General features: G+C 44.3%; 1 protein-coding gene across 2 annotated transcripts in view; it reads left to right on the forward strand.

Moving 5' to 3' along the window:
• The window catches only part of LOC107394453 (semaphorin-6D), a 285,366-nt gene extending 271,741 nt beyond the window's left edge, over window positions 1-13,625 (forward strand). The window contains exons 21-23 of one of the 2 annotated variants that reach the window (XM_015973381.3): window positions 8,397-8,647; window positions 9,324-9,455; window positions 10,861-13,625. In XM_015973381.3, the coding sequence (XP_015828867.3) occupies window positions 8,397-8,647; window positions 9,324-9,455; window positions 10,861-12,135 (1,658 nt within the window). In that variant the 3' untranslated portion in view covers window positions 12,136-13,625. The remainder of the gene's footprint in view (window positions 1-8,396; window positions 8,648-9,323; window positions 9,456-10,860) is intronic. The other variant, XM_015973382.3, reaches the window with a different exon arrangement.
• The last annotated feature ends 724 nt before the right edge of the window (window positions 13,626-14,349 follow it).

Below are 14,349 nucleotides of genomic sequence, written 5' to 3' on the forward strand. Positions count from 1 at the left end.
AGAAGAGCGAATGAATCCAGGGGGAGACTTGTGTTGCTGTTCAGCCTAGCTCATACTTCTTCGTCTGCGGAGGTCTGGAGACATGCAACCCCTTTATCCGTGGTCACAAAGGCTCTCCAACAGGCTCGCAAGGATGTACAGAGCAGAGTCCACGTTTCTAAACATCTGTCAAACGCAACAGAGGCTGTAAGCCTGTGATTGGTCAGGACTCCGCCTCCTTTAACTTCAACAGCACCATCATCCCCCCTCAAAAAAAGTGCCAAAGATAGATGGCGGCAGACATGGAGCAGAGTCGATAATGCTTTGTGGAGAAGTTCCAACAGTATAAACATAAATGGGCTCGACACACGGGAGGCAACATCGCCTCTCCTCCATTCATTTTCAATGAGACATGCGTGACAAAGCGATAATTGCAGGTCTCCCTCCTACCAAGCGAGACGCGAAAAACGTGCGTGTGAAATTTTGCGCTCGTGCACGTGTCGTGCACAGGCGACCCAGCGACGCGATCCCAGAAAGTTGAAACATTTTCAACTTTTCATCGCTGTCGCTCGGACGAGGACCAATCAACGGAGGTTTCATTCACTGACCAATGAGCGGACAGGATGCTCCGTACACCTCCGAGCAAACATGGAGGGGAAGTTGATTATTATTATGTTTTATAGTAAAATCAGAAGTAAGATTTCACATAACTCTAGCAGCACCTTGTGAAACATCATATCTACCACTTTATTAACTCTGAACCGCTTAAATAACCTTAATTCCCTCCAACCTGACACAGCCAAACAAAACAACGGAAGTTTCGATTTCGCCATGGAACAGAACGCGTAGACGGCTTTGCCGCTGGCCGCTGCCACGGATCGCCTCCCGTGTGCCAGTTAATGAAAGCGACGGCGACAAATTTCGCTGATCGCGGTCGTTTGTCGCCTCCCGTGTGTCGAGCCCATAATACAGCCGTGACTGAAGGAGTACAAATATATGCAGCAGACTTTGTATTCGTGGACAAAAATTATGGGAACTGTGGGTTTGGAAGTGGAGACTGCATGAAGAGGTGCAGAATGTGGAAGAAATTCATTTGTGTTAAAAAGTCTCTGAAATACATAAACACAATGTAAACACACAGACGAGACTGCGATGATGGCCGGATAACCTAGAAACACGCTACGCCCTCTGCTGTCCTGGTAACGCTGACACAGCAGCAAAGTATAAAAGGTAAACATCTCCATCAAAACTTGTGTGTGACTCAGAACTTGCTGCTGAAATAAAGTAGACAATCAAAATCTGTTTGCATTTACGGTAGCGCGACTCGTGTTGCGAATGACCACGGTCACCAATTCTCGTCTTGGGATTGTGTGTACTGAAACAGTTGAATTTCCCTCTGGGATTAATAAAGTATTTTTGAATTGGATTGAATGTCATGAACATGAGTAAGACCCCAGATCCTGCTGTTTTCCACCCCCCTACTCCTCCAACAAACTTCTACTTCCTGAAAATGGAGAGCAAGAGCTTTTTTTTTTATACTGAAAACTAATCATAAGGTTCATTCATATTAGAGATCACAGCAAGTTTATAGAAATAATTTGCAAATGTCTCCTTTAACCTGCAGGTAATCTGCTCGTGTCTTTTATTTTGAAATTTGCTGGATGCTTTACAACGTTGCCATGTTTGATTTCCTGCCGGGCCGTATCTGCACTACTGAGCTTAACGTGTTTTGGAACCATTCTGCGTAAATTTAACAAGAGCAGTGCTCTAACCCATACTGCGTTTTGAAGACTGTTATGTTTATGTTTATTCATTTAGCAGACGCTTTTATCCAAAGCGACTTACAATTTATAACCTATAGGGCAGGGGTGTCAAACTCAAACTCACAGGGGGCCGAAATGAAACTGTGGGACGGAGTCGAGGGCCAAACTTAATATTTTTGAAAAAGTGACGGCAAATTTGCACATTTTATTTATCAACATATATGCAATTTTGAACCTTTAAATTTGGAAACAAACTTATTTCTGCATTAACACTGAATGTGGAATAACCACATTACACACGAGCAAGTCAGTTTTAAATAAAAGGCATCAGTGGTATTCATTACTTGTGGTATAATCAGCATTTCTAAAATCTATTCAGGATTTATGTTTCCTTGTTTATTCACTTTTCTTATTTTTTATTCTCCTTTTTTTCTCCTGTAATACGTGTCATCGCTGCGGTGACGTCTAGCTTTCCCCACTGAGGAACAATAAAGGGATTTTCTATTCTATTCATCTATCTGCAGCCTTTCCACTTCCTGTTTACTGTAGGTTAAATCTTTTCTCACGAGCCAACAACAAAATAAAAATATCATTTTATCTTAAATGAAAATGCAACATCTCACCTGTTAACTTTCATGTTTTGGAGCAGAAAAAGAGCATAAAACCAACATATTTAAAGCTCAGTTTGCTCCACTGGTTTACTGTGATGTTCACCTGTTCCAGCCAGATACCTGCATCATGGGGTTGATCTGAGCTGAGGAGACTCCTGTTGTTTTGTTCATCTTCATCATAATAATGACAACATTAGATGACAACAGGTGCTCACATAGGTTTGTGCTGATGAACATGTCTGAGCAGCTTGACCACGTTGTTGTGTGGCGGGGAGGAAACACAACCACAGAGCCGTGCTGGTTTGAGCGTGTCGCTGCTCGCTGGAGTTATATCAGCTCTGTCTGGACGTGAGTTGGAAAACTTTCTCTTTCAGTCGTGAACACATTACTGAGCGGCTAGAATCTCCGTTTCTGGGCTTCAACTTCAGAAAATAGCTGAGTGAACTCGGCGCTGAGTGAGAGGAGTGTAGTTTGTCCGAGACAGCGGAGCTGCACACCGGCAGCAGGCGCTGAAAAAACACAAAGGAGGGGGCACGTCGGCTCCGCGCTGATGCCGCAAAGCATCATGGGAATTGAAGTCTTTGCGGTAAAATCGGCCAGCGGGCCAGTTTTAATATATTTTTGATATTTATCTCGCGGGCCACATAAAAATGCTCCGTGGGCCGCATCTGGCCCGCGGGCCTTGACTCTGACATATGTGCTATAGGGCATGTTGTGATCTGTGGGGGAAACTGGAGTACCCGGAGGAAACCCACGCACGCATGGGGAGAACACGCAACTCCACGCAGAAAGGCTGCAGCCGAGTTTCGAACCTGCAACCTTCGTGCTGCGAGGCAACAGTGCTAACCACTGCGCCACCATGCACGATTAGTAGACCTCATTTATGTAAAGTTTGATTCATTTCAGTAAAGTGTAGATATCGATGAACGGACCAAAACTGCTTCATGATTATTACTATTATCGACATGGCTCTTCAGGTGTTACATGATGCTGATGGTGGAAAGCCGGGACAAAAACGTTTTAGGAGGAAAGAATATTCATCTTCCTGTGGCCGACATGCAGAGTGATGGTTAAATCAACCAAGTTTGGATGCATTAATATTTCAGACTTGCATTAATTATTAAACTAATTTATTTGGGGGTTTTATTAATTTCCACCAGCAATAAAAAAAATCCCAATGTGTTAAATAATTACAAATCAAGATATTTCGAGTAAATAAATTAAAGTTGCTACAAGAATGATTCCCAGGAAGTCGGAAACCTTTTTTCCTCCAGTAGCCATTCTAGGATTGTTTACGAGGCACTAGACGATGCACAAAATGCTCTGAGTGTCAGGGAGGCAAATCAGCCTGTCAGTTTGTGGCCTGGATGGCTGCCCGTTGGCCGCGTGTCGTGGGGAATGTAAAGCAGGGAGGTAGTAATGTAAATTGGTGCTCAGTCGAGCGTTGAGGATGAAACTGAGGTTAAGGCAAACAAAGTCAACAAGAAAGTCACAGACTTCATCGGCTAAAGTGGCTAATCACCTGAGAAAACCGCAGCGCTGACACGGACATCCATCAACAGTCATTTCTGGAGATGGAAAAACAACAAGAAGAGCCAAACTTTTACAAGATGAAGTGGGAGACGGTTTGTGAAGCTACAATTCTGTAATGGCTACAAGATTTAGAGGTGTGGAGTGTATCCCACGTTTCACTGAAAAGATAAATCAGTCACTGAGACTGTCGGGCTTCCTGTTCAAGATTAAATACTAACATGCACCTATATATGGTTTTCTCTGCTCTTTCATAGTTCCTTTGGCCAAACGCTGGAGCTGACTCCAACTAAACCCCCCCCCCACACACACACACACACACACACACACACACACACACCTTACCATGATACTGTGCATGTGTGTGCCGCAGGATAGACTGATGACTCATTGTGTTTCTGAGGCTTTGTGTGTGTGTGTGTGTGTGTGTGTGTGTGTGTGTGTGTGTGTGTGTGTGTGTGTGTGTGTGTGTGTGTGTGTGTGTGTGTGTGTGTGTGTGTGTGTGTGTGTGTGTGTGTGTGTGTGTGTGTGTGTGTGTGTGTACCTGATGAGAACCAAACAATAACTCTTTCCTCTCTGCTCCTGCCCTCCCCTCATTCCTTTTATCAGCCCCGCTGTCTCCCTCTTAACAATCATCTCTTCACTTCCTCCTCTTTTCTTCACCCTCTGGATTTTCACCTTCATGTCCTTCTTGTCTTCTGCTCTCGTCTGTCACGCTGGTTTCTCACCTGTGAAGCACCTTTTTCTCATTAAGTCTAATCTCAGTCGCTGTCGTTCACTCTCTTCCAGTCTTCTTCACGTTCACCTTGGTTTTACCTCCTCCACCTGCTTTTCCTCCTCCTCCTTTTCCGCTTCCTTGTCAACTTACTGTCAGCAGACTGTTTACTCATCAGCCAAAGAGGCCTGTGTATGCTGGCAGGGAGTTGACTAAAGGTTTAGCACACTCTGTGTACACACATCAAATCAATACCTGATTATGCATTAGGGGGGCGATCTGATGGGTGCTGCTACTGGAGACGGTTTGCTGCGTTATGGAATATTTTCCCAGGAAAACACAAACATCTAAAACGTTAATACTCGGAGTCTGAGTCATCACATTTTATGAAGTGGACTTTTTTAAAGGATTGTAGTATTTTCAGTAATGCTGGACTTGAGTGAGATGGTAAACTAGACATGGGTTTTATGTAGTTAATAGATCAAATAAATGAGTTTACATTGGATGGATGTTCGCTTCGGTCCAGTCTTGATGATATTTTAAACAAGGCTCCAAGCAGTCGCCACGCCAGGATGACTAACAGATAGTTAAAGATTTACAAACTCCAGACCGGAGTAGAGAGGGTGATGTTCTAAATCTGCAGTTAGGGTTAAATCAGATTTTTTTATATAATAACTTTTATGATGGAAGGCAAAAACTGTGACTTGGGTCTTGTTTTTGGACCCGAGTATCACTTTAAGTGGAGTTCTGCAGGAAGAACCTGTTGTAGATGAACAGATCGCTTAAGACAAACGAGTCTCAATGAGACCAGTTGCAAACTCTCAAAACCATTCCTGGCTCAAAAATATCAAAATTAGGGCCAGGAAAATGAGTGCGTTAATTATTAGCGTTAACTTTGTTATTTTATCGTGTTAAAAGTAAATGACGCAATTAATTTGACCATCTCTCCAACCCGGAGCCACCGTTCGCCAAAATTTCTCGATATTCCCCCTGGGCAATATTGCTAAACCATCATTTACTGAGCCAGAAAAAAGATCTAGTTTCTACCCATACAATGGGCTCTCAGCATCGAGGAATCTTCTGAGCGGAGAAGATGAACAGAGGCAGAGTGCTCATGCACTCCACCGCCATCTGCGTCTTGCGCACGACCGCAGCGCCACCAAAATATATTTAACACACTATCGTTCATAACTGCTTTGGTACTTTCTGCCTTTCGTTCGTGGCTGACGCGCACCGCTGCTGCGCTCATCACCCGTGCTCCACGGCCGCGGCCAGACAGAGTTTCTTCTGGGGAACTAGGTCCTGCATCTCCCCGTGGCAGATGCAGGACCAGAGACAGACGGGATAAGAAGAAAGCAAAACAAAGAGCTTGGAAAGGGAAATGTAGGTAGATCTATCCCACTGCATGTTTTACCATTATAAAATAAATATGATTCATAAGCTCATAATGTTCATATATTCCAAACAATTCAGATCACCATCAAAACTCCGTCCCACCCAGAGCCGTATCTAAGCATTTGGGGACCATGCCAGCCAGGTGTCCCTTATTTATTTTTTGGGAGTTGGCAATCCTAGTTCAACTGACGCTGTGGAAAATAACATTTACATTGAATAACATAAGCTGAGTGTGCTAAATTCATTTTCTGTTCATTGTTTACAAAATTAACTTTTTCGAACAATGTGTTTGAACAGAAACTGGATTTGATTTTACCTTTTCTCCATTAGAGACAGCATTCAGCTATTGTACACACTTCAACAAGTTAAGCACTTTCTAAATAAAATGAACCTCTTGTATATTTTTGCAAGTTTATTGCTTGCTTTTTCTGGAAAACAAAAGATTAATTGCAATTAATTTATTTCAGACTTTTGATTAATTAGTTGATTTATTTTAATCGATTCCCGGCCTTAATCAAAATGCTTTTGTAACCGTTATGTTTTCATAAATTTCCCATTTCAGATTACTTGTTAGATTTTTGGGATTTCTCCAGCTCATTTCTCTGACCTTTCTACCCTTTGCCCCTACGTCACCTGATCATGTTTCCGCCGGTTAATCCTGGCGACGGCAATCATGGAAAGTTGTTCAAGGGACAGTGATTCAACATTGGATTTCCCTGGAAGTTTTCCTTCTCCCTGTCCTGATTCTCAAAAATTTTGAAGTGCTGGAGCTCAGTATCAGGCATGATGTGCATGCCTGAGCAGAACCAGGACATACCATCTCCATGACGCAAAGATTCAGGCTGGAATGATCGGACTTTAGAGCAGCTCCGTGTCCTTAAACTCAGACAGGACCATGAAGAGAAGCTCGAGTCAGAAGCAGAGACCTAGGCCTGAAGTCCTGCAGGATTCATCTTCAAGTGTATGTTTCCAGTAGCTACCTTAGCTTATCTGTCTGGTCTGCACTGCTCTTTGTTTCTCCAAAGGGCTTCCTACAACAGGTTAGATGTTGTTCACAACCTTAACATCAGGGGTTCTCAGGGGTTTCCAGCATGTTTTCATTGTTTCTCTGCTCCAGCACTCCTGATTCAATAGCTGAATCACCTGTTCAGCACCTCATCAGGTCTGCAGAAGCCTGATAATAAACTGCTGATTAATCCAATCTAATTTTATTTATAAAGCGCATTCACAAGGCATTACAACCAAACAAGGCGCTGTTCACTAAAAATGTTAGTTAATTAAACAGGCGGTATACAAACATGTCGAACACAGATAAAAGATAAAAAGGAAAATACAACAAAATTCCCAAAAACTCAACAAAATTCCCAAAAACTAACAGCTAAAAATCAATAAGACACAGGGAGAATAAAAAATTAGAAAAACTTTTTTAAAAAGAACCTCAATAGTACGGAAGTTGATATTGTGAATTCCATTTTTAAACAATGCAGATGTAAGTGAGGTTCATAATTATGTTGTATAAGCTAGGTTGAAGTAGTGAGTTTTCAGGCGTGATTTAAAAATGCTAGCTGTTGGTGCTAGCCTCACTAGCAGTGGTAATGTGTTCCACAGCTTGGGTGCACAGACAGAGAAAGCCCTTTCTCCACGGCTTTTTAAACGTGCATTCGGAACAGCTAGGAGGAGCTTATCTTCAGACCTGAGAGCACGCGGCGGGTTGTAGTAATGGACAAGTTCACACAGATATGGAGGAGCTTGATGGTTCAAGGATTTGTAAGTGAGAAGCATAATTTTGAAGTTTATCCTGAACTGCACGGGCAACCAGTGGAGAGATTTCAGAATTGGAGAAATGTGTTGTCTTCTGTCAGCTCCAGTCAGCAACCTAGCTGCTGAATTCTGGACCAGCTGAAGTCTAGAGAGCTGCTTTACTGATGCCGTATAAGCAGGAGTTAGAGTAATCCAGCCTTGAGGTGATAAAAGTGTGGACCACCGATTTCAGAAGACGGACACTCAGGATGTGCTTTAAAATCAAGCTTGTTGAAGCAGGGAAACAACTAAAACATGCTGGACAGCAGCCCTCCAGGACCAGGATTGAGAGTCCCTGCACATAGAATAGCTTTCAGAACAGCTGAGCTATTTGCTAAGGTTGTACAAAGACTTGTCTAGAAGTAGATGGGTGTTTCGGTCTCTAGGTTTTTTGCACCTGATCTGTTCAACTATGAGGCAAAATAAATACGAGGAGGTTTGATTTTTCAGGCATCTACAAAAAAAACAAAACACACGTGTTTAAAAAGTTGTATTTTTATATGAAGAATGGATCCCTAGTTCTCTTCTGGTATCATTCCTGCCATTTACCTTCGGCAATCATGGATCTTACAGATGTTTTCACAATTTCCTCTCTGTGTTAAGGTGTCCGTCGTCTTCCTGAGATCGAGCAGCGCACCAGTGCTAACGTCCACTACACCCTACTGATTGCTTGCGTGTTGGTGGCGTTCTTCCTGGGGGCTATGCTGTCGGGCTTCCTGGTGTCGTGTTACTGCAGCCGCAGCGCCGCTCACCGGGCCAGGAGGCTGGGGAAAGACCCCGAGGCTTCCCTGCCACATGCTCTGTCGCTGAGATCCCTCGCCAAGCTGAACGGGCTGCTGGAAGGACATTCTAAGGTGGGAAGGACATGCTCACATGGGTCTTGTGTTGAAATCCAAGCATGTCATCTGATAATGGTTTTAATGTGAAGCCCTTATGCATAGATGCTTCAAATTTCTTCATAGAAGAAAAAAAAACATTCACTTTTTTTTTTTTTTTTACCTGACATCCATGAACACATCGTTTCAGCGTCTGGTGCCTCCCCAAGGGAAAAAAGGAGGTTTATCTTTAATTAACTAAACTTGGTTTATTTTGCTTTAAATCAAACATTGTACAAATTTAATATAAAACAGGTAGCTGTAAAATTAATGAATAAAGTAGCGGATGCTCAGTGGGCAAAGATATTAAATTGATGAACGCATCACTGTTGCTGTATTTTAGTCGCGTTTGCAGATTCTGCAGGTTCTGAGGAACCGCTGAGGGGCTTCAACAGAGAAGCCAAAGTGTTAATATTCATCATCCTCTTCCTCTTCACCCTCAGGGAACTCATAATAAGCCTCACCTTGGTGTTTTATTCAGTCATTATAACCGACTGTTTCATTATAATTCTGTCACTTTTCTTAATGCCCTTGTGCGTGAAACTAATCCTCTGAGCTGCTGCTGACCTCTGACCTTTTTGCTGAACTGTAAATGTACATAAATTCCTTGTTACACCTGTTCCGACCCATTAAGAGTCACCTCCATTCCGTTCAGGATGACAAACTGGATGTGTCAACACCTAAAATGTACAGCTCCTTCATCCCCAACGGGTGTGCCGAGCCACACCTCCACACCCCCGGCCATCAGGGCCTGCAGCTGGGAGACCCCGACCTCAACCTGTCACAGGTAGGAGAAGGTTTAGCGTTTGTTACCCACCCTAACCCTCAACGGGAACCGTGGGGAAGACGGATTGTCTGAAGAAAGGGCAGAGCTGAATGCAGTTTGGACATTAATCAGCAGTTAGTGGTTAAAACCCACAGAAGAAAACTGCTTTGAATTGACTTGTGCTATAAATTATACCACATCCATAAAGATTCAGTTCACCTTTTCACTTGTGCAAGATGGAATAAAACATTAGGGTAGAAAATTAGACTCATCTTTGCTCGAATTGAAGAATAATAGAAATTCACAGATTTTCTCTGACTTAAGCTGAATATTTTTAAGGGTTTGGGAAATCCAGATCTTAAAAAAATGTACAAGTTTTTCAGATTTGTTGCTTCTTTGGTGTTTTTATAATGTATATTCCACTGGGCTGCAACTGTAGACAACAGGCAAAATGCACATATGGCACTTTAGCAAGAGGTTTTATATATGACCAAGTCATGTGAGGGATATAACATGATTGCTCTGGTTTGTCAGTTGTCTGATAAACCCTTCTCCTCAGGCCTGTGATGGCTTTTTGTCACATTTTGTTGCTTGTAGCAACACTTAAATTGTCTGCTTCTCCCTCCTACTAGTTGAAAGCAGAATTACAACTCAAACACCCCTGCCGAAGCCTGCTCTAAAGTTAAAGTCCCATTAGTCATCACACACTGGTAAAATTCCCCTCTGCATTGGACCCGTCTCTGCGGGGGGCTGCAGCTGCGCTTTGGAACTATTTGGTGGTTTAATCCCCTAATCCCACCCTTTTAAATCTGAGTGTCAAGCAGGGGGGCATTGGGTCCCATTTTAAGGTCTTTGGTATGGCCCAACCAGGATTTGAACTCTGATCTCCCAGTCCCAGGATGGACACTCTACCACTAAGTCACTGAGAAAATACTAGCTAGTGCTAAGCACGTGCTAATGCTAACAAAAGCCAACTCATACTAAATGAGCAACAAAGTAAAACGATCCACACCTGTTGGACAGAAAATATCACTTACAAGTCTAGTAGCAACAAAGCCAGGCCACTATCGGTCCATTACTTTGTAGGTTCCTTTAGCTTCCTCAGACGAGTGTAGGTCACACAGACATTCACTCTTGTTTTAGCTCTTTGCGTCACCTCCAAAGACTACTCTCTTACCATCTACCACAAACTGTTAAGTGTAGTAGAGGGCAGCAGAACGCTGTCCATCACTCTAGTGTCTGGCTCAAGAATCAATGAAACCAGTTTGAAAGCAATAGCTTAAAGTGTTAAAAACTCTTTTGTGTTGCTTTGAAGTTCCAGCGATGTGAGATCAAGACCTTTGCGAACGATGTTTGCAATCAGTCTCATCCCAAGAATATACTGGCTTGATATATGTTTAGCAATACTGGTTTAACCTCTTTTTAGTCTCTGTCTCAGGGTGATGGAGAGCTTTCTGGTCTTCCTACACCCGACTCCACCCCGGAGCTCCCCATAAAGAGCATGAGGGCTCTGCGGCATCATCAGTATGAGAAGAACCAGAACTGCAACAACGCCAAGGACAAGTCAGGACCTAGCTGCTCATCCAGTCAGAGTTTCATGGCTGTTGTTGGGAACTCTCTGAGTCAGCAGGGGTTTCCCTTTTCTCATCAAAACGGCAATGGTCTGAGCAACGGTGCGGCCCACGGAGCGGGCGCCTCCTCCACCTCACTGCACATCCCCGAGGAGAGGAAGGTTTTGAACGATGAGCGAGCAATGACTGCGTCGGGAAGAGTAAGTGGTGTCCCGCATCACCACCACTCCCAGCAGTCCCTCCCTCAGACGGTGGTGGATGTCTCTGCTCTGGACGAGCTGCTTAAGCACATCCATGAAGTCAGCGCGTCGGGAACCGGAGGCATCAAGGTCCTCACGTCCTCGTCCTCGTCCTCGCTGTTCCCTGTGCCGTCGGCTTCTGCAGGACATCATCATAATCATCACCACCATCCTAACAATCAGCACAGCCAGACCCGCGCACACCACTACAACCACAGCCATCACCATAGCAACCACCACAACAACAGCAGCAGCAGCAGTCACCATCACCAGCAACCCATCCCGGAGACCGAATCAACTTCGTATTACAGCACCTCCACGCTGCCGAGGGACGGTCACCCCAAACACCTGGATGCAGCACCACAGAACTCCACCTCCTCCTCTTCCTCCTCCTCTTCCTCCAACCACCCCACCTCCTCCACTTCTGTCCATTCTTCATCCTCTTCTTCTTCCTCCACTCCCCTTCAGCAGCAGGTGATCCCGGAGCGACCCGATGGCGGCAGCGTCTCGGTGACTCGGCACCAATCTCAGCGCCACTCCCTCATCAAGATGGGTGCAGCGGGCGGCGCCGTTCCCCGCCATCACAGCTTCAACCAGCGGGGGGGACACACACACTTTTTGGCCAGGATGAACACCAACAGCAGCAGCAATGGCCCCCCCAGCACCATGGCAATAGCCAACACGAACAGCAGCAACAACAACGGGAGCCGGCGAGGGTCGAGCCCCAGTGCCTGCCTCACGCGGCAGCACAGCTACAGCGAAGGGCCGCACGTGCAGCGGGCGGCGGTGGTCCGGAGAACTGTGTCCCTAAAACCACAAGTCCCACCTAAACCACTCTTTCTGCCAAACACAGCAACGTCCTCAGTGACGGGCACAGGGAAGTACTACTAAGACTGTAGGAGGAAGATGTGCCATCAAGGCATGGCTGCAACAGTCTAAACAGGAACTCCAAACGGTCCGCTGGGCCGGTGCAAAACCATAACACGTAAGCACCGATGAGCCAAAAAGACAAGAGAATCTGTTCTCATGGACGCTCAACAAGCCACTGAGAGAACGTTGCTTCTCGATGGCGCGGCCGCCACAGACCCAAACCTGTTTCTCTGCAGAACAGGATTCCTTAGACGCTCCCCACACAACAAACTATGGGTTGAATCCAACTCAGACGCAAAATATCCGAGAAACATTCCAAAAGCAGAGGAGCAAAGATGCTGATGATCTCAAAGGAGTCCCCCAAGGCCCGAGGTGGCCTGGAAAATTCTTCATTAATGCAGTTTTCTTTGAGTGCTTTGATCTAACGTCCCTAGTCGTTGCACCTTGGAGCGGGGCCTGGATTTCACTTGCAAATATTTAATGAGCAGGGAATTGGACAAATGTAGACCTGGCATGCAGTGAGTGTGGGACTGCAGCGTTGCACTGATGACACAGAACGCCGCAAAAGTCAGAAAGAAACAAACTCTGATGGTAGGAAGTTCATTTGTTCCCGGATCTGGTCTAGAAAAACGGAAATTTCCAGAAAACAAGTTATTGTGTTCATGATCAAGGCTTTAAGGTAGTTTGTGCAGATTCACGCATCAGAAGAAAAGGACATTTATGCTGCCTGAGCGAAGAGATTACAGCCAAATCGTCCAAGCCCAGCAGCCACAGAGATGCAGGTTAGTATTTACCCCGACGCAAACTCGAAGCAAGAGTAAAATACATGAATGAGCGTAGCAGATGATCCCGGAAACATTTCTATTCCCCACTCGTCTCAAAAGCCCAATTCACACTTTTATTAAACTGAACGCCTCAATTCTGATCATTTCTAAATTCTAATCACCTGTAAATTACTTAATTTGTTCTCTAGCTTCAAATGCATTTAGCTGTACTTATGAACAGCATGATGTCTGTGCAATTTATAGAAAACACTCAGAGTGAAAGATGCAGTGTTAAATGCTTCAAGGCGTCTTAAGGAGTTATATTTTCTCATCTGCGCTCAACGGAAATTAATATAATTGAAAAAAGGGACCCAAATTAGTCCAAACTTACCTTTATCTCTGTGGTTTCCAAACTGGGTGTTTAGGTCTGCTGTCCAGCATCTAATTAGCACTGAATTAAATCAGCGGGATGGAAATATAATAAGTTGTACATTTGTTTGGAGACCCAGAGGCAAGTGCTCTGAAATCTAGTCTGTTTAAACGACCCGACTGCGATGCTTGGAGGAGTTTGATTTGGTTGTATATTGTTTTAAAATCCATCTTTAGGGGGAAATAAATGTCTGCACCAACTGATGTTGCCTTTCTGATGCTCAAAATGACCTGCATGACAACTTGTATACATTCAACGCAAAATGATTTATTCAAATATAGGATCAGTGTTCTCTCAAATTAAATATATCAGAAGTCTGGCGTCTTTTTTGTCCTTTTGTGGACGATAATCATCTGATTAAATTCTGACTTTTAACATTAGAGGTGAACATTAGCGTCATTTGGAGAAAAAGTGTTTCATTTGAGCTTTTTTCCATTCCTTACATTCACTCTACAGCTGAATTCAGTTTGTGGAAATGTTTCTGCACAGATGGTTCAAAAATAGCCCGCTGTGAAGGGAATCTGTCGTGTCCCGTTTTACTTTTTTGCCTTGCCGCGTTTGTGGGCAGTCAAAACACTTCCTTTGTGTTAGTTCTCTTGGCCTGAAGCAAATACATACAAGTTACTAATGGAGACTAAAGAGAAGGGAAGCACCACCAACATCAGATACTTGCTCACGGTGGAAAAAGTGTTTACTCTTTATCAGTGATAACGGGGGAGATTGGTTCTAGTACCACTTTTCTGTTTTTTCCAATTGTAAACTGCTGTTTTAGCCTCTATGTTGCATATGAGACCGTTGGGGCTCAAAATGGCCCAGGAGCCCTGATAAATGATCAAACACAACCCCGTGATAACGCCCTAAAATGGAAAGACCACGCCCACTCTGCCAGGACATGAATATTAAAGAAGCTGCATGCTGATTAGCTGGTTTGCCTCAATGGCTCTATTGGGTGGGGGTGGTGGTGGTGGTGGGGGGGTTTGCGGGTTGCGTTGTATCTGCAAGAATCTGTCTGGAGAGACGGTACGATATGTGATGATAAAA

This window comes from Nothobranchius furzeri, chromosome 19 (genome assembly GCF_043380555.1).
Source record: "Nothobranchius furzeri strain GRZ-AD chromosome 19, NfurGRZ-RIMD1, whole genome shotgun sequence".
Classification (NCBI taxonomy): Eukaryota; Metazoa; Chordata; class Actinopteri; order Cyprinodontiformes; family Nothobranchiidae; genus Nothobranchius; species Nothobranchius furzeri.